We start from the raw sequence: 26,720 nt of genomic DNA, 5'->3' as shown, positions 1-26,720 counted from the left end.
TCCACCACCTCCGAGCGGTGCTACAGGCCCTCCAGCGGGCTGGCCTCACGATTAAGGCCAGCAAATGCCAAATTGGTCAGGGGTCCGTAACCTACCTCGGACACCAGGTGGGAAGCGGTCTGGTGGCCCCTCTGCAGCTCAAGATTGCCGCCATCCAGTCCTGGCAGCCCCCCATCACCCAGACCGAGGTACGCGCCTTCCTGGGCCTCACGGGCTATTACCGAAGGTTCGTGAAAGACTATGGTACCATAGTGGGGCCCCTCACAGAACTCACGTCCAAAAATCAACCCAAGAAAGTCAACTGGACCCCGGATTGTCAAACAGCCTTCGAACAATTGAAGGCCGCCATGTGCTCCGCCCCTGTGCTCCAGGCCCCCGACTACAGCCGGGAGTTCGTCGTCCAGACGGATGCCTCCGACCATGGCATTGGGGCAGTCCTGTCTCAAGTGAACACCGAAGGCCTTGATCAGCCAGTGGCCTTCATCAGCAGGCGACTCCTACCCCGAGAACAACGCTGGAGCACCATAGAGAGGGAGGCCTTCGCTGTGGTATGGGCCCTCAAAAAGCTCCGGCCCTACCTCTTTGGCACACACTTCCGGGTGCAGACCGACCATCGACCCCTGCAGTGGCTGATGCAGATGCGGGGGGAAAACCCGAAACTACTACGTTGGTCCATCTCCCTACAAGGGATGGACTTCACTGTTGAGCACCGGCCTGGGCCAGATCACGCCAACGCGGATGGCCTGTCCCGGTTTTTCCGCCTTGACGAGGAGAGTCCCCAAGAGGATGGGTGACTCTCCCCGCCTTCAGCTGGGGGGGACGCATGTTGGACAGGCCACATGAAGGGCCGCTCCCCCCTCGGCCCGACCAGGCCCGAGCCCGGACACACAAGGGCCACACACCACCACTGCCCGTCTTCCGTCCCCTCCGGGACCCCGGCCCCTGAACATATCGACCTCGTGGGCCCGACCCACTACTGGCCCGCGCGCCCAGCCTGGGCGCCATCTTGGACACTCCGCCACGAGGCCGCCTGGCCCCCGGCCGACCTCAACCCTGGGCCTAGCCAGGCCTCAGACATCCCGGCACCACCATCCACCCAGGAGGTGAGCGGGCTACTTGGCAAGTCAATGGGAGAAAGAGGCGTCGATGGTTCTCCCCCGCCAAGTGCCGCTCGCCCATCGCCTCCCCGGGCGCTGGCTCCACCCCCCTGCTGGGTGTCTGGACTCCCTCATCCCGGACCTCCCGACCTCCAAGTGCGAGGGTCCGGACATCAAAGGGCACCAGCCCTATAACTGGGGCAGCTCCAGAGCAGGAAGGCAGTTGTATCCTGGAGTCGAGAGACGCAGAGAAGAACTCATCCTTGACGGACTACTGGCGCTGCCGTAGCTCTGCCTTGCGCATCATCGTCCTGCCTGCTGGCGCTGCCGCAACCTTCGTAACCTTCGGAAACCCTCATCGTCGTCGGGACCTGCTGGCGTGGCCGCGGACCGTTTGTAACTACCATCTTCATCGGGACCTGCTGGCTCCGCCGCGGACCGTCGCTTCCTTCGTCCATCTCGGGACCTGCTGGCTCCGCCGCGGCCCGATCATCTAGAACGCCGAGCTCGAGGATTGAGAGCTATTTCCATCTTTTGATAACAAGACTGTCCCGCTACCCTTCTCCCAAACCAGAGACCAGAATCGAGGGGACCCCTGAGTCCAGACCTCCTTGTACCATTCATCGTACCTAAAGAATTGCCTATAAAGTATCGTTGAACTTTGCCCTTGTGTGGTGTCCGTCTGTGGGGGGGAAGTTACTTGTCTGTACGATCGTCGGAGACGGCTCTCCCCGGAGACCTCTCCCCTTATCCTCGGCCGACCCTCCCGGTCCGTCTAACAAATCTCTTTCTATTGGACTAATGTTTTTTAACATATTTTGTTTTAACTGTAGATATTAACTGTGAATGTTGTTTTAAACATTTCTTTACTATGCATGTATACTTTTATGACTCCTGCTTGGAATAGAAATAAAAGTTGTTAGAATTGACTAAATAGTGTTACGCTTCTCGCCCACTTACTAGGCACTGCAAGTAACAAGAGGATTGTGCGAACCTCTACTTTCTGCTGTAGTAAGAAAATGGGACAATCAAACACGGTGGCGCACGAGAAGGGAAAAATAAGGTAGGCACGTCAAAATGACCAAGAGATAGAGGGTTGGAACATATAGGGAATTATTTAAACTATCAATCAATCAATCAATCATTGAATTTATATAGCGCACTACTTACCCAGAGGGTCTCAAGGCGCTGAGGGGTAGGGGGGGGTCTGCTACTGCTCGAACAACCAGGTCTTGAGTTACTTCCTGAAGGCGAGGTGGTCCTGGGTCAGGCGGAGGTGGGTGGGGAGGGAGTTCCAAGTCTTGGCGGCGAGATAGGAGAAGGACCGTCCCCCTGTGGTGGTTCCACGGATGCGGGGGATGGCGGCGAGGGCGTGGCTGGTCGAACGAAGCTGGCATTTGGGAGCGCAGAAGTTGAGGGGGCTGTTGAGGTATCCTGGGCCTTAGCTGTGTAGGGCTTTGTGTGCGTGGGTGAGGAGACGGAAGGTGATTCTTTTGTTGACCGGGAGCCAGTGCAGATCTCTCAGGTGTCCGGAGATGTGGCTGCGACGGGGGATGTCCAGGATGAGTCGTGCTGAGGCGTTCTGGATCCGCTGGAGTCTCTTCTGGAGTTTGTCGGTGGTTCCGGCGTAGAGGGTGGTGCCGTAGTCCAGACGGCTGGTGACGAGGGCCTGGGTGACTGTTTTCCTGGTCTCTGTGGGGATCCACCGGAAGATCTTGCGTAGCATGCGCAGGATGCTGAAGCACGATGAGGAGACGGCGTTGACTTGTCTGGTCATGGAGAGGGAGGAGTCCAGGATGAAGCCCAGGTTGCGTGCGTGGTCTGTTGGTTTGGGTGCGCTGCCTAGGGCGGGGGGCCACCAGGAGTCGTCCCACGCGGCGGGTGAGGATCCCAGGATGAGGACTTCCGTCTTGTCTGAGTTCAGTTTCAGGCGGCTGTTCTTCATCCATTCGGCTACCTCTTTCATCCCTTCGTGAAGGTTGGCTCTGGCGGTGGCGGGGTCGTTGGTAAGGGAGAGGATCAGCTGGGTGTCGTCGGCGTAGGAGATGATGTTGAGGTTGTGCTGGCATGCGATGTCTGCGAGTGGGCTCATGTAGATGTTGAAGAGGGTTGGGCTGAGCGAGGAGCCTTGAGGAACGCCGCAGATGACTTCGGTGGCTTCAGATCTGAACGGGGGGAGGCGGACTCTCTGTGTCCTCCCGGCGAGGAAGGAGATGATCCACTCCAGTGCCTTCTCCTGGACTCCGACGTTGCTGAGGCGTTGTACTAGGGTACGATGGCAGACAGTGTCGAAGGCCGCGGAGAGGTCGAGGAGGATGAGGGCTGCTGTTTCTCCGTTGTCGAGCAGCGCTCTGATGTCATCGGTGACTGCGATCAGGGCGGTCTCGGTGCTGTGGTTGGCCCGGAAGCCAGACTGCGAGGTGTCGAGGGATCCGTTCATCTCGAGGAAGGCGGCCAGCTGCTTGTTGACGGTCTTCTCGATGACTTTTGCAGGAAACAGGAGCAGCGAGATGGGAAGGTAGTTCTTGAGGTCGGTGGGGTCAGCCGATGGTTTCTTTAGTAGAGCGCTGAGTTCGGCGTGCTTCCAGCTCTCCGGGAAGGTAGCGGTGTCGAAGGAGGTGTTGATGATGTCCCGCAGGTGGGGTGCGATGACAGAGTCAGCCTTGTTGAAGACGTGATGAGGGCAGGGGTCGGTCGGAGATCCGGAGTGGATGGAGTTCATCGTGTGGACGGTGTCTTCGGTGCTGATCGGGGTCCAGGCGCGGAGGGTGGTGGTGGGGGGCGGTGGTTCAGTCGAGGCATGCGTCGGTTGAGTGCTGAAGCTGTTGTGTATGTCCGTGATCTTGTTGTGGAAGTAGGAGGCGAGGGAGTTGCAGAGGTCTTGCGAAGGGGTGATGTCGTTGTTTCCAGCGTTGGGGTTGGAGAGCTCTTTGACGATGTTGAAGAGTTCTTTGCTGTTGTGTGCGTTGTTGTCCAGTCGTTCCTTGAATGCAGTTTTCTTGGTGGCGTGGATGAGTTGGTGGTGTTTTCGGGTGGCGAGCTTGAGGGCAGTCATGTTGTCCGGAGTTGGGTCTCTGCGCCAGGTTCTCTCGAGAGCTCGGCAGTTCTTCTTGGAGCTCTTGAGTTCGTCGGTGAACCATGGTGCTTTCTTGCTGCCGGGTCTGCTGGGCGGGGTCCTCAGGGGGGCGAGCTCGTCCGCGCAGTCGCTGATCCACTTCGTGAGGTTGTTGGCCGCCTGGCTAGGGTTTGTTGTGCTGGTGGGAGGGTTCATGCTCAGGGAGGACGCGAGCTGGTCGGCTGTGATCTTGTTCCAGTTCCTGCGTGCAGCCTGTTGCTGGTGGTGGTGGATCGTGGTCCTTGCGAAGCTGAAGTGGACGCAGCTGTGGTCCGTCCAGTGGAGTCCGGTGGCGTGGCTGAAGGCGATGTCCTTGCTGGATGCGAAGACGGGGTCGAGTGTGTGTCCGGCGTAGTGGGTGGGGGTGGTCACCAGTTGCTTGAGTCCCAGGTTGGCGAGGTTGTCCAGCAGGGTGGTGGTGTGGCGGTCGTTGTTGTTCTCCAGGTGGAAGTTGAGGTCCCCTAGGAGGATGTAGTCAGCGGAGCAGAGGGCGTGTGGGCTGATGAAGTCGGCGATGTCTTCGCTGAATTGTGTGCGTTGTCCGGGGGGTCTGTAGATGAGGGTGCCTCTGAGGGTGGTCTTGGGGTTGATGTGGACTTGGAAGTGCAGGTGCTCGGCGGTTGTGAGGGTGTCGTCGGTGTTGGTCGTGATGCGGATGGCGTTCCTGTGGACGATGGCGATGCCTCCTCCGGTGTGGTTGATGCGGTCCCTTCGGATGATCCTGTAGCCGTCTGGGATGGGGATGGCGATGTCAGGCGCTGAGGAGGCGTTCATCCAGGTTTCCGTGAAGAAAGCGACGTCTGGGGCTGTGGTGTCGAGCAGGTTCCAGATCTCGACGGCGTGCCTGCGGACGGAGCGGGTGTTGAGCAGGATGCATCTCAGGTGGCTGCTGCTGTTGCTCGTCGAGGTCTTGGGCACTGCTGGAGTGGTGCAGGTCCAGATGCAGGTGAACTTGCAGGAGTTGCAGCAGAAGGGTCCGTGGGTGCGTCTCGGGGTGGCTTGATAGCAGCCCGGGACTCGGCCGGCGTTGAGTGCATTGATGGTGGCGGCGTCGTACGTCTGGCGGGTGGGCTGGGGTCTGTGAGGGCCAGGGGTCCTGGCACTGGGTGCGGTCCAGGCGCGGACGGGCGCAGACGGGCTTACCTTTGGCGCACCTTCGGCGCTCAGTCGGTGCTCCCGCTGCGCGCGTCCGCTGCCCGGTCGCTCCGGGGGCGTCATAAGAAGGGAGCCGGGAGGGAGGGTCCGCTGGGAGGCGGGGAGCGCGTGGGCCAATCGGCAGGCGGGGGGCGGGGTCGCGGCAAGAACCGGCGCGAAAATCTAGGCGGGCGGCCCTGCGGCGGCTGGGGCGCCGGGGAGCCGAGTTCGAGCGGCCCTGCGGCGGCTGGGGCGCCGGATCGGAGCGGCGTCAGCAGGCAGACAGCAGGTAGGAGGCAGGCAGCAGGCGGGGAGCGTGGGGGCAACCAGGCCGAGGAGGGCGCAGTGGTCTGAAAGGCGGGTGCCAGGTCACTCGTAACCTTAGTATAGAAGTGGGGTGCACAGGAGAGAGTAACATCTTCAAACAAGAAACTATTAAAAGTCCTGAAAACTCCACTTTATGGTTTTGCAACCTTATGTGGGAAATAATTAGCAAATGAATGGGCTTCCATAGCGGACTTGCAGCTTGTTACAGCAACTTATTGAGATAAAGTTTGCATTGCAAATAAGCCAAAGCTAACACAATTTGAATTAGTAATGGTAAGATTTGCAATGAACTAGCAACAAGTTGAAAAAGCACCCAGAATTGAACAGAGGATACAGAATAAATAAAATGGGGGTAATATTGGTCTCCTTTTCACAGCTGACAGCCAAAAACACAGGGTGTTGTGGAGGACTCGAATTCTGGTGGAATCAGAATTTTTAAGAGTCAATTTTTCATAAAACTTTTTTTTAAAACAACTCTTTTGAACATAGTAGTGTATAGTGCCATGCAAGTGCTACTGCCCTTTTCCTAAGGCACAACCTCTCTGAAACAAACCAATAAGAATAACTGTTTGCTGTTTAAAACTAAGTAGGGCACGAATGCAGTTTAGTATTCTGGTTATTGCTTGAAGGAAGGATAAGAAACCTGGTTACCTTTGTCTGTACCACTGATATCTATGTGGATCAGAGAAATATTGCACTACACAACCTCATAATTATGCATAGATGCACAATAAGCCCGAGTCTCCCCTTATATATTGGTATATCCAAAACAAGTACTCTGCTCTCTTCTTGTTGGATTAGCTGTTATGCCCAATCCGTGCTTGTAACTACTTATATTTAGGGGGGTATCGGACCTACCCACCCGGGTTTGCAATCGTTCTCCCACACATTACCCATAAGGCTCCTTTTTAAGAAATGACCTCAATCGTGAAGTTTATGTGCTTTTAATCCACTTCGTATTCTTCTGGTTTCTATACAAATGGGCTCCTGTAGTAGGGATAATATGATACTAGTGAAGAAAAACTGATATCCAGATTTCCTTTATGAATAAAACAAAAGGTTCTCACTTTCTATTCAACACCATTCCGGTATCATCAATGGAATAACTCTCTCACCTCAATTATATGTCCTTCAATTTTATATAATTCTATTTGTCCAAGCAGCTTTCGTTATATGTCTGAAGCCTTCACACACGGTCTGTGACTGAATCACTATCGTCGTTGTGGTATCAAGACCGCGTATCCTTCAGGCCTACAAAGAATTTATCAACGCATTGTTACACATGTGGGCCTTTAACCAGAATACTAAACTGCATTCGTGCCCCACTTAGTTTTAAACAGCAAACAGTTATTCTATTCGGTTTATTTCACAGAGGTTGTGTCTTAGGAAAGGGGCAGTGGCACTTGCATGGCACTATACGCTACTATGTTCAAAAGAGTTGTTTAAAAAAAAAAGTTTTATGAAAAATTGACTCTTAAAAATTCTGATTCCACCAGAATTCGAGTCCTCCACAACACCCTGTGTTTATGGCTGTCAGCTGTGAAAAGGAGACCAATATTGCCCACATTCTAATTATTCTGTATCCTCTGTTCAATTCTGGGTGCTTTTTCAACTTGTTGCTAGTTCATTGCAAATCTTACCATTACTAATTCAAATTGTGTTAGCTTTGGCTTATTTGCAATGCAAACTTTATCTCAATAAGTTGCTGTAACAAGCTGCAAGTCCGCTACGGAAGCCCATTCATTTGGTAAGTATTTCCCACATAAGGTTGCAAGACCATAAAGTGGAGTTTTCAGGATTTTTAATAGTTTCTTGTTTGAAGATGTTACTCTCTCCTGCTCACCCCACTCCTGTACTAAGGTTACGAGTGACTTGACACCCGCCTTTCAGAGGTTCTTGCATCCACCCAAGTCTGGCCTGGCACTGGTGCGTCCGAGCCTGGCACACACCGGGTGATGATCTCCGCACCTCCTTCTAGACCCCAGCTCACTACTGTTTACAGTCTGTCACTCACCCCTCACCTCCCTGGCACTCACCCTTCACCCCAGGCCTGGCAGTCACTCCTCGCACTCACCCTTCTCCCTCTTTGGCACTCAACATTGACTCTCCGTGACACTCAACTGTCACCTCCCAGACACTCACCCTCGACTCTCCTGGTACTCATACTTCCCCTCCCTGGCACATATCCTTCACCTCCATGACACTCACCCATGTCCCGCCTGGCATTCACTACCCGCCCCCTTGGCACTCACCCTTCACCTCCATGGCACTAGCCCTTCACCCCCCTGGCCTGGCAGCTACCACTCACCCCTTGCACTCACCCTTCCCCTCCCTGGCACTCACCTTTGACCCTCCTGACTCTTACGTCTCACCTCCATGGCACTAGGCCTTCACCCCACTGGCCTGGCAGCTACCCCTCACCCCTGGCACTCACCCTTCCCCTCCCTGGCACTCACCCTTGACCCTCCTGACTCTTATGTCTCATCTCCCTGGCACTCACTCCTCACCTCTCTGACACTCACCCTTCACACACATGGCCTGACAGTCACCCTTGTCTCTCCTGGCATTCACTCCTCACCTCCCTGCTACTCACCCTTGACCCTCCTGGCACTAGCCCGGTTTCCCCCAAGAACAAAAAATAACAAGCATTGGCATAGCCAATAGGTCTCTGTTAAGCCACACAACAGTTGATGTGATTGCACCAAGGATATCGTGCTGCATAACTAAATACTTATAAGGTCTCAAAAGCGAGACCTATTGGCTATGCCAATGCTTGTTATTCCAAAGGTATCATGGTGTTAGCATTCCACACATTCGCATTGGCAACAGAACTTGACCCAACAACTTCCTTGTTTAAGGGGACACATAATAAATTCAACACGAGCATCTGCAGCTGTTTAGCTGAACCTTTTTATCTTCATGCATTTTATTTTGTAGCTGATCTGTGATTTGTGCCAACTGCTAGATAGGTTTTCAGCACATTATAACAGAGGAATGAAGTAATCAAACATATAAGGAGTGCGATGTGTAATCAAAGAAAATATTGCACAATTAATGTAATCAGATAGATAAGAATATACATTTTCTATAAACCCAAATCATGATGCTAATATTATTGCCCTGGTATTCATTAAAAAGCGGTCTTCGGGTTCTGTGGCCAAGATGTGCCAGGACGAGTGGATCTTCGAAGCCCTCTCTCCTCTCTTCCGGGCGCTATTCCTGCTTTAAAGTTTTCGTCTCGCACTAGAAAAGAACAAAGATGAAAGTCATTAGTGCAGAAGGAGCTGAGGCGACGCTGGTTCATAAAGGATCATCATTGTAGGAGACAAGCCAAGGGTGAGGCACGTGGATGAGGCTCTGTGGATGTTAAGAACTGAGGCAGACGGTTGTTCCGTGTGACCCCCAGACACCTTCCTCGTCCAGCTGCAGCTGGCGGAGGTGAAAGAGCTTCATTTGGGTCGATGCTGCCAAGGTTGATCAACGGAAACCCCGTAGGAGCCCATCTAATTGATCACCCTGATGTGGTCCAGGACTACATTGGCGCACCCTTTTCAAGGCAGCACACACGTCCCACCGAGCTGCAGTCCTAAATTCAGGGGCGGCTCCTCCGTAATGGAGCAGGAGCGTCGCCCCACAGCACAGCACCAGCAGATAATAAATAAAATGATAATAACACAATAATATTAACATTTCATTTATGCTTTCGGAGCCATGCAATGAGAATTGGGCAGGGAGGAGGTGTATTGTGCACTTATAAGTGCATATGTCAGTTTGGCTAGCCGTTTTAGGCCGGCCAAACAGATATGCACACTTATGTCTCTCCAACCCTGCTGTGTTGCACAGCAGAGTTAGCGAAATGTACGGTCTGAGCAGCGGCAAACTAGGCCTCTCAGACCAATCTTGGGGTTGCTCTCATAGCAGCGTCTGGATTGGGTGAGGAGCCTGTGCCTTGAGGGCTTATCACCTTCAGGCCCAACGAGAGGAACAGCGAGGCGACGGGCAGTGTCAGCAAGAGCAGAGTGGCAGGTTAGCCTTTTTTATTTTTACATTATTCCTCCTCTGTACTCAACCCCCCACTCTACCCGAGTGGCCACTCTACCACTTTAGATAGGTGACCGCCACCACTGCTCACCACCGAGTCTTTAATCCACGTCACCCGAAAGAAGCAAGCTATAGAGTAGATACAGGCCCGCTAGCACAACCGGGGTCATAATTGGACGGGACGGCAATGAGGAGCAAGCTGCAATGGTGGCATTAAAGAGAATAGGGGTATATTATCAAGGAGGCAATATGAAATTATCGTCGCTTTTGCGTCGGTTTTCGGGCGAAAAGCGGCGATAATTTCATCGCCTTATCGGCAAAGACACACTATCGCGTGTTGTGCTGATTTAGCGAGACTTTCAACAACGCCCAGCTTTGCATCTCCAATGAAATGCAAAGTGGGTGTTCCAGAGCTAAATAATAGGAGAAATGTCGCTAAGCGACATTTCTCCTATTATCAAGCTGCACGCTAACAAGCAGAGCGTTAGGAAAAATAGCGCTAGCCACAGTTAACGCTACTTTCCTAACGCCTGCTTGTGCTCTGATTTAGCAATGTAATCTAATGGGAGGTGGATTACATGGCTAAGATTACCCTGCCCTATCAGCAAGGTTATCGCCATTTTCAATGGAATATCGCTGGAAAACCAGCAATATTATATTGAAAACAGCGATAATCCCCGCTATCGCTGGGATTTTTATCTCCATGGCGTTAAGCGTTGTTAATACAACGCTAACATGGAGATTATCGCCAGCGATAGATTTTCAAACGCTAACAGCGGTCAGCGATAATTATCGCTGACGCTTGTTAATATGCCCCATAGTGCTTCCAAACTAAATAACACGTACCGCATAACAAGCGAAACAAGATGTGCGGCCGGGAACGGGAGTTGTTTGTGCGTGCGCTAAAGTAAATGTAAATGTACAGGAATTTATATAGCGCAAATCACCAATTGGTTTCTAAGCGCTTGCTTAGAGAACCCGTCCTGGTATTCCCCTGTGAGATAACCCCGGCAGGGAATCCGCAAGGTGAAAGCCAGGCATCCCGCCACGAGGGGCCGTTGTGGAGATTAAGCAAGCTATTGCCCAGAGTCGCAGAGTTTGAACCCGTGAATTGAGTAGGCACCGGAGCGAGAATTGTCGAGTCCATGGACATTTTAGGACTCAAGACCCCACCGAGCCGGGAATTGAACCCTGGTCCCGGGCTGACCTCTGCTTCCAGGTCTGCCTCCTCTAACCAGTGAGCGACACTTCTCCACTGAAAGTGATCAGCAACAGAACTGATACTGATTGTGGTCCAGATGGCGTCTCGGACGTTGAAAGCTGGCGGCTGCATGTGTGCACGCAAGCGTTAGGCCAGCAAAAGCATGGGGCAGCACTTTGAAAACCCTGCTTACTAAATGTCTCGCAGAGCCGCGCATGCACTGGCTCAGGAGAGACCTAAAAAAGGAGAGAAGAAGAAAAGGCGTGTGTTACAAAATGCTAATCTTAAACAACAGTGAGGAAAGAATTACTAGGAAAGCAAGAGTCAAGGAACACAACCTGTGTACCATATCATACTCACAAGCAGTGGGGTTGGGTTCAGCTCAAGGAGAAGTCGCTTCTGGTGAAAACAAAGAATAGCTCTATCTATACGCAGAGTTTGTAAGCCATACATCTGCATTTGAGTGGACTAATAAATGCTGTGGAAAACACTGTCAGCGCTGACTCCCAACAGAGTGCCTGGTGTGTCTCAATAAAGTTCTTTATAAAAAGGAATAGCCAACTGAAACTCGAAGAAAGGACAGTCTTTTATTCAGTGATATGTTTGTTATGTGAATTGTTCTTCATGCGGTCTCGAAGTACCCACGATACTTGCAGTGTTTACAGGAGTCAAATGACCAAACAGGCTGTAAATGAATGACAGGCGCAGACTTCGTAGATAAGCCTCGCGTCTGTGAATAAATCCAAAGGAGGGGGCATATTTACAAGGGCTTTATCTCTGCTTTCTTGGCTTACAAAGCCAAATAAGCGGAGATAAAACCAGTGCCCTATTTACAAGAGGGTGCTAACATGCATAATCGCATGTTAGCACCCTTTTTCCCAACGCCTCCCTCTGCATCTCCAATGAGATGCAAAGTGGGAGTTACTGGCGTACCCCAGATTGACTACCATGCAAATATCGATGATGTTTACATACCGATATTTACAAGGAAGCACACATGACTTTAGCACACATTAGATTTTGCCGAAAACTGCTGTTTGCGCCAAAATCTAACGTCTGCTAAAATCCTGACTTAGCCATCCCTAACATAGGGGGTGGATTATGCTGATACGACCCTGTGGGTCGTTTCAGCAAGGTTATCGCCATTTTGCAGGGAACATCGCTGGAAAACCAGCGATGTTCCCTGCAAAAGGGCGATAACCTCGCTATCTCTGGAATTTTTATCGCCCTGGAGTAATGCGTTGTTAATTACGCGCTACCAGGGTGATAAATACCAGAGATAGCCTGCAATAATATAATTATCGCTAAGCGCGGCCAGCGATAATTATCGCTGGCCGTTGATAATATGCCCCACGGTTTTCTAGCCGCGTGGAGGTCGCGGTCAAAGTCAATATCACAGCGGGTCCTCACGCTGATAGTTTATCATTTTTTCCGGTATGTCCGTAGCGGGACAAAGTTCGGAATGCAGCCTGAAGAGTTGAACCTCTCACCGCAAAATGTCCCCAACAGGCGTTCTGGAGAGCGCGGTTAACTAGCACCGGGAGGGCCGGAGCTTCAGCAAAGTAAAAATAAAACAAACATTGGCATAGCCGATAGGTCTCGGCTTTGGAACCTTCTAAGTGTTTAGCTACGCAACAGTTCATGTTGTCGCACCAAGGATATTGTGCTGGATGACTAAACACTTAAAAGGTTTCAAAGGCGAGACCTATTGGCTATGCCAATGCTTGTTTTTTCCCTGTCTGCATCGATCATTAGACATGATTATTTTGTATCAAAAATGTTCATTGACACTCATTGGTGTAGTTGGGTAAATATTTTGAAGGGCCTCAGCAAACATTGATGTTTTTTTCGCCTGAAAAGTCTGTGTGGTGAGACGATTGACTTGAATTCCGTTTTTTGCTTTTACCAGACTGAAGGGGGGCAGCCCCGTCAATTGAAAGTAGCCCAGTGAAAGAACACACTCAGTCAGCATTACCAACTGCACTTAATTGCTACCTAGGCATGGGCATGCACAGCATCATCTGATTTGACTTCAAACTCCCCCAAATATGTCTCAACCTCACTAGGGCCTCAGTACCCAGCTAGGGGTCAGCCAATGCCCATCAGGGGAAAAATTGACAGGGTGCAAAGGGGAATACCCCCAGATGCAGTCCTGGAGAAGAGGGGCGCGAGCCCGGGCAGTTGTGCCTGCTGTGTCTGAGATGGTGTGGCAATGTCCCACCAACCATAAGCCACTCTGCATACTGTTGCTCAACAAACTTTGCTTCAGCTAACGTTAACACTTGGAAAAGTATTGCTCTGAGAGCTCTAGAGCACGCGGCGGTATTGTGTTGCATAGATGAGGCTGCCAATGTTTTTAAGACCCTTTTACCAAATATCCAATGTTGAGCGATGAAAAGTGAACTCCAGCTTGCCTAGTTATATATTTATAACAACAGCAAACCAAACACAGGTCTTACCATTTCCTAGCAGCCTAGGCTAAATGAAGAACGTGTGATAAAAAAGTTGCCAAATCAGCAACTTTTTTTTTTTTTTAAATGCATTGATCAGTTTGAAGTTTCACTTTTCATCAGCTCTCTGCCGACTGACACATCTGCACCTCACCGCTGTGGTAGTCATCCTGTTCCCTGTCAGGTTTCTGAAAGCATAAGCCGTGGGTCCCTGGGTCAACCCTCACAAACGTAAGAGTTTTTGGTCTGGGCTTAAAACAGAAATAACCATGGCTCTCCAGGACTTCCGCTACATTCCTCTGCCACTGAGGTGCTGCCTCCCCAGTGAGCCACCAAACATGAAGAAGAGTTGTAATGTTATTATTGTTCTGTAACATAGCCATGCTGTGTTCACTTGGGGGTACTTGCGAGGAAATGCCCAGCTGATTATATTTACATTTGGTGTCAGAACCCAGCCTAGGTGAGCCTAGGGCTGCCTACTGCCTTTTGGTAGGGTACTTAAACAGAGATGTGTGGCTGATTCACAAAGGTATTTAAGGGTACCTGAAGTAGTACACCTGTATTCAGTACCAGGGTGTTAACACACGCCCCTACAGTAAAGGAGGGTCTCCACTCTTCAGCGGTCCTCTGAATACTTTTGAGCTATTGGGGGCTGAGGGGCCCCTCTGTGCCTTCACAGGATGTGCCCCATCATGTAGCATTACACCACTGTGTAGTACTACATTATATACTCAGAAATGACTTTGTGAATTGGCCTGGATGTGTTTGGTTTTCTGTCTATTTCCACAACAACGTGATCTGCTCAGTGGCCTGGATTTAGATTAGTTCTGTACAAGGACTAGAATCCCAAGTTAGTGTTGTCCACAAGTTTTCAACAACGCTGGTTCCATATGCCATATTTTGGTAGGCAGTGTTAACAAGCGCTACAACACAAACGCGGCCTGTGGCTGGGAAAGTGAAACAGTACTGGGATAAGTGGAAGGTGTGAGGGGAGTGTGAGAGAACACACAATGATTCCCTTGCAGGAGCAAGCAAACATATGTTGCCAAAGCTCGCTCCCGCAAGGGAATTGGCAAACGTGCACGCCTTGCCATTGAAAGCAATGCAATGCGTGCACATTTTTGGCTGAAAAGCCGAAGCGATTTCTATAGGTCTTTGTAGCGGGGAGAGCGTACCTCCACTGGAAGGAACCCCTGTAGTAGACTGTTGGGTTGCTGACATAGATGACCCTCCCTCTTGTTCCCCACACCAGGACAACTCGGGCCACGACTCGCTACATATTTGGCCAGATGACTACGCCGGAATAGGAGACGGCTCCTTTAACTGGAAGTCTTTGATGGACGAAGCCACTCTCCGGACTGACGTCTTCACCACCGGATTGGTGAAAATGGAGGAAGCAGAAAGGACAGCGTGTGACATCACCGGAGGACGATCGGAGGAGGGAGAGCAGCTCGGGTGGAAACCGGAGGAGGGACCAGCGAACTGGGAAGACGGTGCAAACGGAACCAAGGCGGAAGAAGGAGAGAGGACCTAGCTGGTATCCGGACCAGAAGGACAGCCAGGAGGCCAACGGCACCGCGAGCCGCCCAGCCACACTCACCAGGGAGTGTGGCTACACCAGGTACGGCAGGGCATTACTGGGTGGTTTGGGAGGCGGGCAGACAACGCCTAGTACACGTAGAACCTGCTGTATAGGTCGCTTGATAGTTTAACTATACCGGCACACTGCACTAATGGAATACATGCTAAGACACACGGTGATCCCTGCACACCCCGGGTATTCCTGATGGGAAAACTCATTTAAGTTCCTTTGTCCTAACGTTAGTCCTCCTTTCTTTTTACTGTCCCGCATGAACTTCGGTGGAGTAACCGATGAAGACCTGGACACTGAAAGCAGCCTATCACACCCTAAGCCAGGAAGCAGAGGCATCAACCCTGCGATACTTGCGAGAGAAAGAACTTCCCAAAGGAGAAAGAAAACCTTTATAAAAATAAAGCAGTATATACCACGCTCCAGTCTCCGTGCCCCTCATTCTCCCCCTTCACCCCCGCTACAGTCTTTTTCCTATGCAACGCATGCGCGCTGCATAGGCGAGACCTAAAAAGGTGTGCCGCTCCTTGCAGAGCGATAACTAAATGTAATCCCAAACTCAGTCCAGACGCAGTTCCAACACTGCTGAGCACAACGAGAGCCCAAGACTGCAAATGAGGGAAATGGGAAATCCTGGTTCAGGAAAGGAATCCATCATAGAATTCAGGAAAGAAACAAAACATTTCAACACAAACGGATCCAGGTACGGGTCGAGGTCCACACAGGAAGAGTAAGTCAAGCACCTGTGTTTGTGGGTGGGCCTCTTTTAAGGGCATGAGGTCACCTGTTCATACTCCTCCCACCGTGATATGTCATGGTACACAAACCGATCTCCCAGACCAATGCATTATGGGAGTGGAAGTGCTAGTATAGGAAGCAGAGAAAAGGTACAAGTAGCCTGGTGCGTAACAGGCACAGGTCAATTGACCATGTCCCCCTCCTCTGGGAGGGTTATTTAAAACATGCAGGAAGCTTGTCCGTGTGCAGTGCGAGCCAGCAGGCGCCAAAGGCAAACCCATCTGCACTTGTCAATGCCTGGACCGCACCTAGCGCCAGGACCCCGGGCCCTTTAGCCCTCCATCCCAAAGGGCTATTGACATACACCGGTAAGGAACTATGCAATCTCTGACCTGAATTCTTGGGGAAATATATCTGTGTTAACATCGCCTCCTTCCCTCCACCTAAGCATCGCACATGCCATAGCTATACTGCGACTATTTCAATCAGAGGTGCAACTAGAGCCAATTTTCGGTGGGGGGGGGGGCTAATAAATTTTTTTGGGGGGGCTAATTCTTCCAGCAATAGGCAGAGTGGAGATTCAGGTTCTTTAAGAAGGGTGAAAACAACAGAGCCTCGTTGACAAGTAAAAGGTCTTTTAATGGCCTCTGAAGTACTCAAAAACTGTGTGTGTGCTCGGAAAGCTGTCTCAGACCAGCCTGACACACACAACGGGGTGGGGGCTGAAGCCCTTTGAGCCCAATGGGCGTTACATGCCTGATTTCAATCGATCTTGAAGCCACTAGGCACAATGCACTCTGGGGAAAATACCAAACTGTGGCTTGCCCTTATAAATGCTCGGTCTCTTGGCAAACATAAAATGGAAATAGCAGATCTTATCGAAAGCCAAAATCTCGATGTGTTTTTCATAACTGAAACCTGGGGGATGCAGCATCCAACCCTGATTTCCAAATAGCGTTGCCGACAGGCTATTCTTTGTTTAGACTGTACAGGCCACTTAAAAGAGGGGGAGGACTCGCAGTAATCCATCGCGACTGCCTCCTATGAACCGGTCCACTTTACGGAATGTGAAGCAGTCAGTCAGTCAAGTTAGCTTTATTCGAGATAAAAACTCATAAGAGCATGGGCCGGAGGAACGCCCCATCACGTGAGACGCGAGACGCGAGATTCGAGCCGCGAGCCATTACGGAGCTGCTGCTGCAGAGCGGTCTATCGAGCTGCTGTGCTGCTGTGCTGTTTAATCATAGAATCGCTCGGAGCCGGGAGCCGTTCAGCATCAGGTGCCGCGCCGAGGACTAGGTGCGGGGAGGGGCTCGCCCGCCGGCCGTGCGCTTGTTGCCCGCTGCCTGCCATCGGCCGCAGCACCTTCCTCGCTGCCTCCTTCGGCTTGAGAAACAGCTGAGCAGAGGAAAGCTGAGCTACAGAGCTACAGACTACAGCTGAGACTAGCGGAGACAAGCGGTGCAAAGCATGGTAACGCCATCAATTTTTCCAGCGTTTTCGTCCAGCAGCACAGCGCAAAATTAACTGCCTTATTACCTGTGAGTAAGTTGTGTGTGGCTGGAAGCTGCCTAGAGGATCTCCTTTTGCTGTGCTTTGTGGGAGCCTGCTTTAACGGCGACGCTTCTCCGCCTTGCGAGATACCACGCTATATCTCGCTCGCCTCCTGAGTGTACTAAGAAGCCGGGACTCTGCTGTGGGCTAAGAACTGTGATTGGAAAGCCCTCCCACAGCCTTTAGCGGGACTGCGAGGACCAGCCTGCTGTGCGGCGATCTTCGGCCGCAGCTGGTCCTCTTCCCACCACTCCCTTAACTATTTAAACAACGGGAGAACCTTTCGCTTAGCGGAACGCGTGCGGGACGACAACCGGACGAAGCCCGGACAAAGAGCAGGCCCTCTGTGGCCCTCAGTGGCTGAAGTAGGCTGGGCTGGGCCCTCTTATTAACATTTACTATTCTTCTTATTGTTACTATTTAGAATCCATTCAAGCCCTTACAGACTCTGCCAATTACCTCAATATTCGTAATTTGTTTGATACGCTTTATTCGCTTTATTTTTTCTTTTTACGTTGAGTATATTTAACATTGTTTACTGGCATTGTGTATTGCTTTTCCCCCTCTGAGGCATATTCTGAAATATGACGGCTAAAAAGCTTCGTTCTGGGAGACTATTGGGGGGAAGGTCATGCATTAAGACAAGATCCAACCCCCTGCGAAAAAAAAAATGCCTCAAATCTCCAGTTGAAGGGCCAAAGCCAGATATTTCAGTTGTGGGAGAAAACGGTGGATAAGGACCCAGTAACAGGAGCTGTCCCGGAAAAGACTGTTTTTAATAAGGGTGCTTGTTCAACTCCCTTGCATGACTCAGTGCTTGATCAACATTCTTGTTTGGGAGTCGTATCATCTCCTCTAATATTCTCTGAGAATGATAAGTGTTCAGCTCCCAACCTGGATAATTTGCAACAAACTATTGCCCCATTAATGTCTGAAAATTATAATCCCAATGTCTCGGTAGGCCATCCTGAGTTAAGGGAGGTTATCAACGGGGATTCGCAGCCTTTGGATATTGACTTAGAGTTGTGTGGACGCTATTTGGTAGATGGGTCTATGAAATTACAAGAGGTTATAAAGACCCCAATTGGTGCTACTCCTTCTGGTTTACATCTCTACAGTAGCACTCCCTCCCTCAAACCCCAAGATATTTCATTTCAGACTAACATGTCAAAGAGCCCGATGCTAAATATAACGGGGATTGATGCTATTAATGTTCCTAGCTCAAATTCATCTGAGAAACCTATATCCGAATCTCTAATTTCCTTGGAACATTTGTTATATTCTATTTTAATGCTATTGGGTAAATTTGTGGGCAGTACAGATTGTGTATTGGAATCTGTTACACAAATTTTGAAGGTTTTATTATCGAAACCCCCGGAAAAAAATTCCTGCACGGATCCTTGTATTGTTCCACTTCCTGAAAAAACACCGGCGAATCCATCTTGTTTGCCGTCTCAGAATATGCCAGTTGCTCCTGTCATGAAGGAATTGTGTCCAGTTTATAAAATGTCTGCTTATAACTGTATTAAGGATTCTGTACTAGGCATTGTAATGGATGAAAAAAGTGTTGAATTGCCAGATGCCAATGCCGAAAAAGTACTATTTCCCATTTTTGGGCCAGATTTCAAGGGGATGGAGGATGAGGTGAAGGTGGGAAAACTAAAAAAGATTAAAGGAAAAAAGAGGAAGCCTCTCCGTAGATTTAAAAAGAGGAGGCAGAGACAAATAATTTTCGAGGACTCCCAAGATTGTCATAACTCTCCCCCTGCTAAGGTTGAGATCGATAATGGGATTCCGAGGCATGATTCAAATATATTGTTATTTAATACCTTGGTCCCTCCTGTTAAAATCAATGAAAGTACCACCAACTGTTCTAATCCAACTTCAGGAGAATTGGATGTATAAGAAGAAAGGACCTTGGTTCACTTTTCTGTAGTGGAAATAAGAAAATCTGCTCCTGTGGTATCAACCGTTCTTAACCCTACTGCCCATTCTTTCAACACATTAGCAGAAGGGGTAGTTCCTGCTCAAAATTCCACTAATAACTCTGTTGAAATCTGTACAGATTCATTGATTCTTGATTTTCTCCCATTATTTGATCTTGATTTAGTGTTGAATAGAACGTTATTGTTGAAATGCTTTAAGGACATAGAGTGTCTGAAGCTACTTCAATCAAATGATATCGACTTAGCAACAATATTAGGAACTGGGGCCATGTCATTTTTCAGGGTAAGGTTCCATTCCAAGCTGATAGTGAATCTTATACTAAATCAAGCAGAAATTTCCCAGAGTCGGGGGATTGATGTGGTGCCCTTTCTGGCCACATGTGGTAATAACCACTATGATGATGGCTATCAACGGATCCTGGGTCAAGCCGGCTCTTCTCAGCCTTTTGAAGACTTAAAGATTCGTGTCTTAAAAACGAAGCGGCTAGTGACACGTGTTACCCCCGCACCACTGACAATAAATAGAGGTATAATTGAGAACAATCAGCAATGGAACTTGTTACCTGGTGCCTTGTCGACCAAGGTGACAGACAACCCAAAATTGTTTTCCCACCTTTAGCAGCTCCTTCACTGTTATTTCCTGGAATGCCGCTGGCATTTACAATAATCCTGAAAAATTACAGTACCTCTTTTCCTTGAATGCCAGTGTAATTTGCATCCAGGAAACCTGGTGTGTTGACAAATTTAATGTAGGGAGAGATTACTTTGTGTTGGAAGCGGCAGCCTCCCCTTCCAGCAGAGGACATGCAAAAGGGGGAATTGCGTGCCTTCTGACCAATAGAATAAAGTGGGATTTTCCCACTATGTAGATCCCAGTAATATTTTCCAGGCAGTGACTCTTTTTAGTCTAGATAACGTGGGAAAAAAGAACCCCCTTGTGATAATAAATGCCTACATACCGCCAGACGACTGTTTTAATATTTTATTAAAACAAGTTTTTGTTTTTATTAATCAAATCAAGGAGACAGTTCCTTTTCCCCACTTCTTGTTAGTGGGAGATTTTAATTGCAAAGTTTCCAACCTTAGCCTAGAGCTATTTAGAAATAAAGCCAAAGAGGAGGCTTTGTTGATTCCCCAAGCCCTTTCCCCAGGAAATATTAAAACAAATAAACGGGGTAAACTACTGTTGGAAGAATTGTATATTACGGAGGGGTTAATAGCTAATGGTAGGCTCCCGTCTGATGTCCCCGCAAATTATACACATAGCTCCTCCCAAAGTAAATCAATTTTGGACTATGTAATCGTTGATCACTGTATCTTCTCTCTTTTAAGGGACTTGGTAGTTGTAGAGTCAACTTTCAGTGACCATAATGTGATTACGATAACACTTTCAGTAGATCCTCCTAAATCTGACCCTTGGTCGTTTAATGGTGATGTGGTCTCCTTTCAAAAGAAAACAGGCAGATGTTATTGGGACTTTAAAGCCATGAAGGGTTTGGAGCCTATCCTTGAAAAAACTTTAATACATTTAGATAATTGGCAGGGGTTGGAACTAATCTCTTTTGGGGCTTTTATGAAGGAGATTATCTCTGCAGTAAAAAAAATCGAATTTAACTATAAGAACGATCTCCCTCCCTAAAGCAGTTATTACCCTTAATAAGGAAATAAATAAGTTGGTGAGGGAGCAATATCTAAGTAGATCAACAGAGAGATATCAGAAAATAGCTCTCCTCAAAAGAAGGAGAAATAGGGTTAAGAAAAAAATTAAAAAGGGAAAGGAGGATTCTCTATGGATAGGTTTGCGGGAGGCTGCTGTCCAAGGAAAATCTAGACAGTTTTGGTCTCTCATTGGAGAGGGTTGTGGTACAAGAGTCCCCTCCCAATCCCTATCTCGGAACAAACCTGGATAGACTACATCACAAATTTATATGCTAGGAATGACCTGCGGGTGGAACTTAGGGGAATTGGTGAAGATAGCAATCTCTTAATAGAGTCCCCTTCTGAATTATCTATAGAATTGGCTATTAAGGATATGCGTCCCTCAGGAGCTATGGGACCGGATGAACTCCTGATATCAGTTCTGAAACAAGATCCAGTATCTTGGAGTAAAATCCTATTCCCATTATTTAGAATTTGCTTTATCAAAAAAATTATTCCATCATCTTGGAAGGGGAGCATTCTGGTGCCCTTGTTCAAAAAGGGAGATAGAAACCTGCCCAATAATTATCGACAAATAGCCCTCTTAGACGCTATTGGGAAAGTTTTCTTTAAATGCTTGTTGTCTTTAATTAATGATTGGGTGATTCTTAATCACATTTTGCCACTAGAACAAACAGGCTTCCGCAAGGGGCTTGGAACCCTGGACAACCTCTCCGCCCTTCAGATTATTGCTGATAAATACATAAAGGTACGTGGCGGAAGAGTATACGTGGCTTTAATAGACTTCTCCACAGCATTCGATAAGGTTGATCGCCCTTTGCTGTGGAGAAAGCTATCTGCTCTGGGTATGCCCCCTCAATTGTTAGATATGGTTCAGGCTCTGCATACAGACAAATGGTGTCAAGTTCTTCAAGGCGGAGAAAGGGGATTATCTAAGATCATTCCTTCAATTAACTGTCTTAAGCAGGGTTGCCTCCTTGCTCCACTGCTCTTCTCTCTGTATATTGCAGATTTACCTGCCACACTCTCCTCTTGCGATGGTATAGCCCCAGTATTGGGTGGAAAGCCTATTTCGTTCCTGTTATATGCCGTTGATATTTTAATAATGGACCTTATGCCTAAAGGACTCGCCAAACGCCTCCATGCTTTACATTTGTATGCAGAAACCCATTTTCTAAAAATAAATGTAGCTAAGAGTAAAATTATGTGTATTTCAGGCAGGAAAAAACACAAGTATGAGAGCTTTGTCTGGTCGGTAGGAGGTGACAAACTTGAGGTGGTAAAGAGTTATGTCTTCTTGGGAAAATTAATCTCTGACACTTTAAGTGATAAGCCCCATATCGATAATAATGCCAGGAAAGCCTTATCCCAAGGGAGAAGCTTAAATGCATTATACTCGGCAATGGGGAGAAGACACTTCTCTTATTTATTGGAGCTCTTCAGGGCAAAAATCCCGTCTACCCTCCTGTACGGATTAGAACTGGTTGACCTAAGGTATTGGGATTTTTTAAATGTGGTAGAAGGAAAATTATTGAGAGGTGCAGCCTCCATTAATTCCGCTTGCACAGTGGCCGCTTGTAGACTTGAGTTTGGCCTGCGCAGCAGCTGGGTGCAGGGCCTGGCAGCTGTAGTGCGTTGGGTCGCAAGCTTAGCCAGAGGAGAAGCGGGGTCCATGAGAAACCTTATGAAGGTGGAATTATTGGGAAGTTTAAGAGAATACTCTCTAATTGTTAAAAACTTTAGAAAGGCTGTTTCGCTCCTGCAGTTGGAGGAGAGTACCCTCTTCTCCTTATCTGCAGCTCAGTTAAAGTCTCTCTTGAAACAGGCCTCCTGGGACCTTAGCTTCAGGCTGGACAGTGCTTCTATCCTTGTTAAGAAAGGTGTTAATCCCCTCACTGACTCATTTGCAAAGAAATTTGTGCAACCTTATGTCGCCTGGAATTTGCCTCATGCGTCCGGAAATTTTGGTTTCTCTTGAGGCAGGACTTGTTACCCCTAAATAATCTTTTGTCTAGATGGTACGGAGTCCCTGCAATCTGCGACCTTTGTCACTTGTCCACTCAAGATCGAATGCATGTACTTTTTATATGTCCAGTGCTGCATCCATTTCGCCGTAAGTGGTTAAGGCAAAAGTGCTTTCAAATGGGTATCTTAAATGCCAATTCTTTTATGCTTGCCTTACATAACCCCCCAAATGAAAGATTCTGTTTTTTCATATTTTAACTTTTTCAAATGTTTTTTAGATATTTTTGATGGCTTTGCTTATGAAGTATGTATCAATGAATTAATCTGTATTGCGGTAAATTGTTGTAAATTGTCTTTCTGGTATTGAATGGATTTTTGTATTGTGTATATTCTTTTATGTGGACCTCCACGGAGTTCCAAAACATAATAAAAATTGAATGAAATCATAAGAGCATGATAAAAAAAAGAAACATTCCTTTGTTAAAACAAGATCTTTCCAATTAATAATATTAGACACATTTAACAATACAATTAAAAGAGATAATTTACCCATAATAATAAAAGAGCATTTTGACAGCACTAATTTAAAAAGACCCAATAAAAAACAATCACAAAATGCATATATTTACGGGATGATGCTAGTGAGAGCCCTATAATGTGAATCATTTTTCTTTAAAAGGAGTTTCAATAGAAAATGTACTGTCAATACAATGCTACTATACCAACCACCTGGACCTAGAACCAAATGTGTGAGTATCTTCAGTGCATTGATTGAGAACAGTCCCTGTAAAAAGATGTCACTATCCTAGGGATTTTTAATATACACTTGTAATCCAAATGGATAACCTTTGTTGAGACCATGTCCTCTTTTGGTCTCTGCCAAATCATTAAACAACTCACACACCAAGAATGTCATACACTGGATGGGCTCTGTACCAGCAATCCACATACCACCTGGACGAATAGGTACAATCTAAAGCTGAACTCAGGAACAATGGAGGTCGTCATTTGCAGCAAGCTTTTACTACCTTGGTCTCCCTTCTGCTGGCCTAATGATCTAGGCCTCACTCCCGTCCCAATGCAGAAGGCTAAAAACCTAGGCATAATTATCGACGACAGGCTGAACTATAGTGCACAGGTCGGAGGGGTCATTTTCACATCCTTTTGCAACCAAAGGCTGATAAAAAAACAAAATCCTTCCCTCTCTCACAGCAAATTACAAAAGATAAGTCATTATCACATTGGTGCTATCCAAGCCACACTATTGCAGCGGGCTTCTTAAGAACTTGCAGGAAAATCACGCTCACAAATTGCAGCCAGTACAACGCGCTGCAGTGAGGATGGTGTGAGGAGTACACCGATTCCTCTCCATCTCCCCTGGCATTGCACAGCTCCACTGGCTCCCAGTAAGGAGCCATATCAAATTCAAGGCCCTCTGCATAGCACACAAGGCATTGCATGACTCTGGACCTGAACCATTCAGACAGACATTTCAATGGCATATACCTATAGAGATCTTCACTCTAGGGGTTCATCCACCATTACAGGGACCAGAGTCCAGAGTCAAGAAATCCACCTGGGGCAGCAGGAGCTCTTCCATGAGCGCAGCCAAGCAAGGGAATAGCCTGCCTCTACATACTGGAGTATCCCTACCTTATTACATTTGGGGAAAGAATTTAAGACTTGGCTTTTTCACAATTAGGCCCGTCTCAGTTTGTGTAGCTTGAGGGGTTAGCACCAAGACACCTTAGAGTATAAGAGCGCTTTATACGTTTTTATAACATAGCATAACATTCTTTGTAAGCAGAGAGTACTCACCACGTCATCGTACAGACTGAGTATGCCCAGGAGTCGAAGCACGAAGTGCATGCTGTTGTTAGTGAGTAGACAGTATTTCTGTTCATTATTTTTTGCAGTGATCACGCCCTTTTTCAATTCTTCGAGAAAGACTCCAAACTTTGGTCTTAACACTTTGTATAATGTTCTCTCCTCCAGGACATTGCATATCAGTGTAATTTTGACTTCACCTTCCTGTGGTTCAAAGGGGTTATCCTGTACACCTAAAATACAAATAAAAAAGACAATAAACAGCAATTTATTCTACTTCCACCCAGGAAAAATATATGGTGTGTGCCAACTGATCCTAATGCAAGCAGATATCAGCAGAAGTCCCATTAGAAATATATTTCCAGGTTGGACTCAGTGATGTAACAAAACGTGTGTAGGGCCCCCCTGTAAAGTTCATGAAGGGGCCCCTCACGCTTCAAACCCAGTCAGGAGCTCGCCGCCAGTGCACAGTGCCAGAGTGGGCCCCCGGGAGCCCCGGGCACCCTTACTGTGGGGGCTGTGGGGCTATTGTTACTCCACTTGTTGGATTTGAATCACAAATGTATATTTACACGTTTGTTTAAGTGTATTATTATTGGGGTATTCACAAACTACAAGTTTAATTTTACTAATAGAAATTTTAGGAATGCAGAGACTGTTGGTGGGGTGGAGAACTCTGCACATAAAAAGATAGGGCAGGCCTCTCTTTTAAAATTACCATTAGTAAAAGTAAACTTGTAGTCTGCGAATTCCAAAAATAGTAAACTTACACAAAAGTATAAGTTTACATTTGTGATTCAAGCCCAACGTTTCCAAATCTCCACTTCTAAACAGCATCTTGAGAGCATTCTCTGAGCCTTCATAATGGCGTCTTCCTCATGGCTGCTGTCTGTGCAATAACCACACTCCATGCTGCTGTATTAGCATAAAAGGCCAATAATTATCACAGGGTTGCTAACATTCTACTGAACTCTATTAAAAATAACAATATCTCAATATTATGAATCTTGACATATAACCAGACAGTTCCTTTCTCCCGGCATCATACCCAACTCACTCGATTCCAATTGCCCAGGACGTCCACCTTCTTTGCTTCATTCTTCCCTCTTTCACTCACTGACCTCATTCCATATCCCCAATCGCTCTTTCGCTTGTCCTACATGCATCCTCCCTTGGAGATCCTTCCCTTGCTCGTCGCATCCCACGCATCGTCTTCAGTCAAAGTGCTCCCTTCCTCCCCCCGAGGATCGGGTATGCCCTAATGTGACTCACCAGCTCACAAAATACTCACAAAATACCATCTACACCCTGCAACCGCTCCTAAAGTGGCAAATGCTGGAAACTCAAACTACCACCAGAAATTACTACAATGTGTAGGGTGGGTGGAAGGACCTTCTTAAACACTACCTCCTTTCCTGGTGCTGCCTAGAGTCAGGAAGAGGCCGGATACACCTCTGCTGATGACTATATAGCCCCTACACTTAACCTGTCCTTTCCCCCTAACTAATCTATCCCCTCCCTGTGCTGAGGCCAGCACGAAGCACCCCGGGGAAAGACTGGTCTGAGCCCTTCACTTCCCCTGGGAGCTGACAATGTAGCTGAATGTGGGAGGTGTGGAGGGCTCTCTACAAAAGATACTCCTGCAGCGAAGCATGTGCACAAGGGGGCTTGTACACAAGCCCCTTGCGCCACTTTTGCGTAATCTTTAACATGGGAAAAGTGACGTACGGGTGTTGCAAGGGGCTTGTAAATAAGCCCCAATGTCTTTAGTTGGCAGGGAGCCTTGCACCTGGTCACTGTTTCACCAGCCTGGCCTTTATTTTAGGTCCAGGTTGGTAAAAATATTAATAAAATCCAATATTTTCCCTGAGTTCAGACATGTAAACCAAAAACAATAAACATCAATAAATCAGTTAAAACATTTCAGAACCGTCTGAATTGTTTCATAAGTAATACAGGGGTAGTTCTCATGCCACAAAAGATTTCTGACAATTTTACACCAATTCTTGATCACTTGCCAGCTCTTCACTGTTCCAGAACAGAAAATGTAAACAAATGGCCGGTATTTTTCAAAG

The 26,720-nt window shown here is 48.1% G+C and overlaps 1 protein-coding gene across 5 annotated transcripts in view; it reads right to left on the bottom strand.

Annotated features, from left to right (window-relative positions):
• Positions 1–8,567: 8,567 nt before the first annotated feature.
• LOC147700442 (uncharacterized) overlaps positions 8,568–26,720 on the bottom strand; it is a 450,712-nt gene continuing 432,559 nt past the window's right edge. For all 5 annotated transcript variants that reach the window (XM_086933560.1, XM_086933561.1, XM_086933559.1 and 2 more), the window contains 2 exons: positions 24,637–24,878; positions 8,568–8,916 (listed from right to left, as the gene is read on the bottom strand). In XM_086933560.1, coding sequence (XP_086789686.1) covers positions 8,887–8,916; positions 24,637–24,878 — 272 coding nt within the window. In that variant the 3' untranslated portion in view covers positions 8,568–8,886. The remainder of the gene's footprint in view (positions 8,917–24,636; positions 24,879–26,720) is intronic.

This window comes from Lissotriton vulgaris, chromosome 8, assembly GCF_964263255.1.
Source record: "Lissotriton vulgaris chromosome 8, aLisVul1.2, whole genome shotgun sequence".
In the NCBI taxonomy this organism is placed as follows: domain Eukaryota; kingdom Metazoa; phylum Chordata; class Amphibia; order Caudata; family Salamandridae; genus Lissotriton; species Lissotriton vulgaris.
Note: the sequence above shows the minus strand (reverse complement) of the source record. Positions and strands in the feature narration are given on the sequence as shown.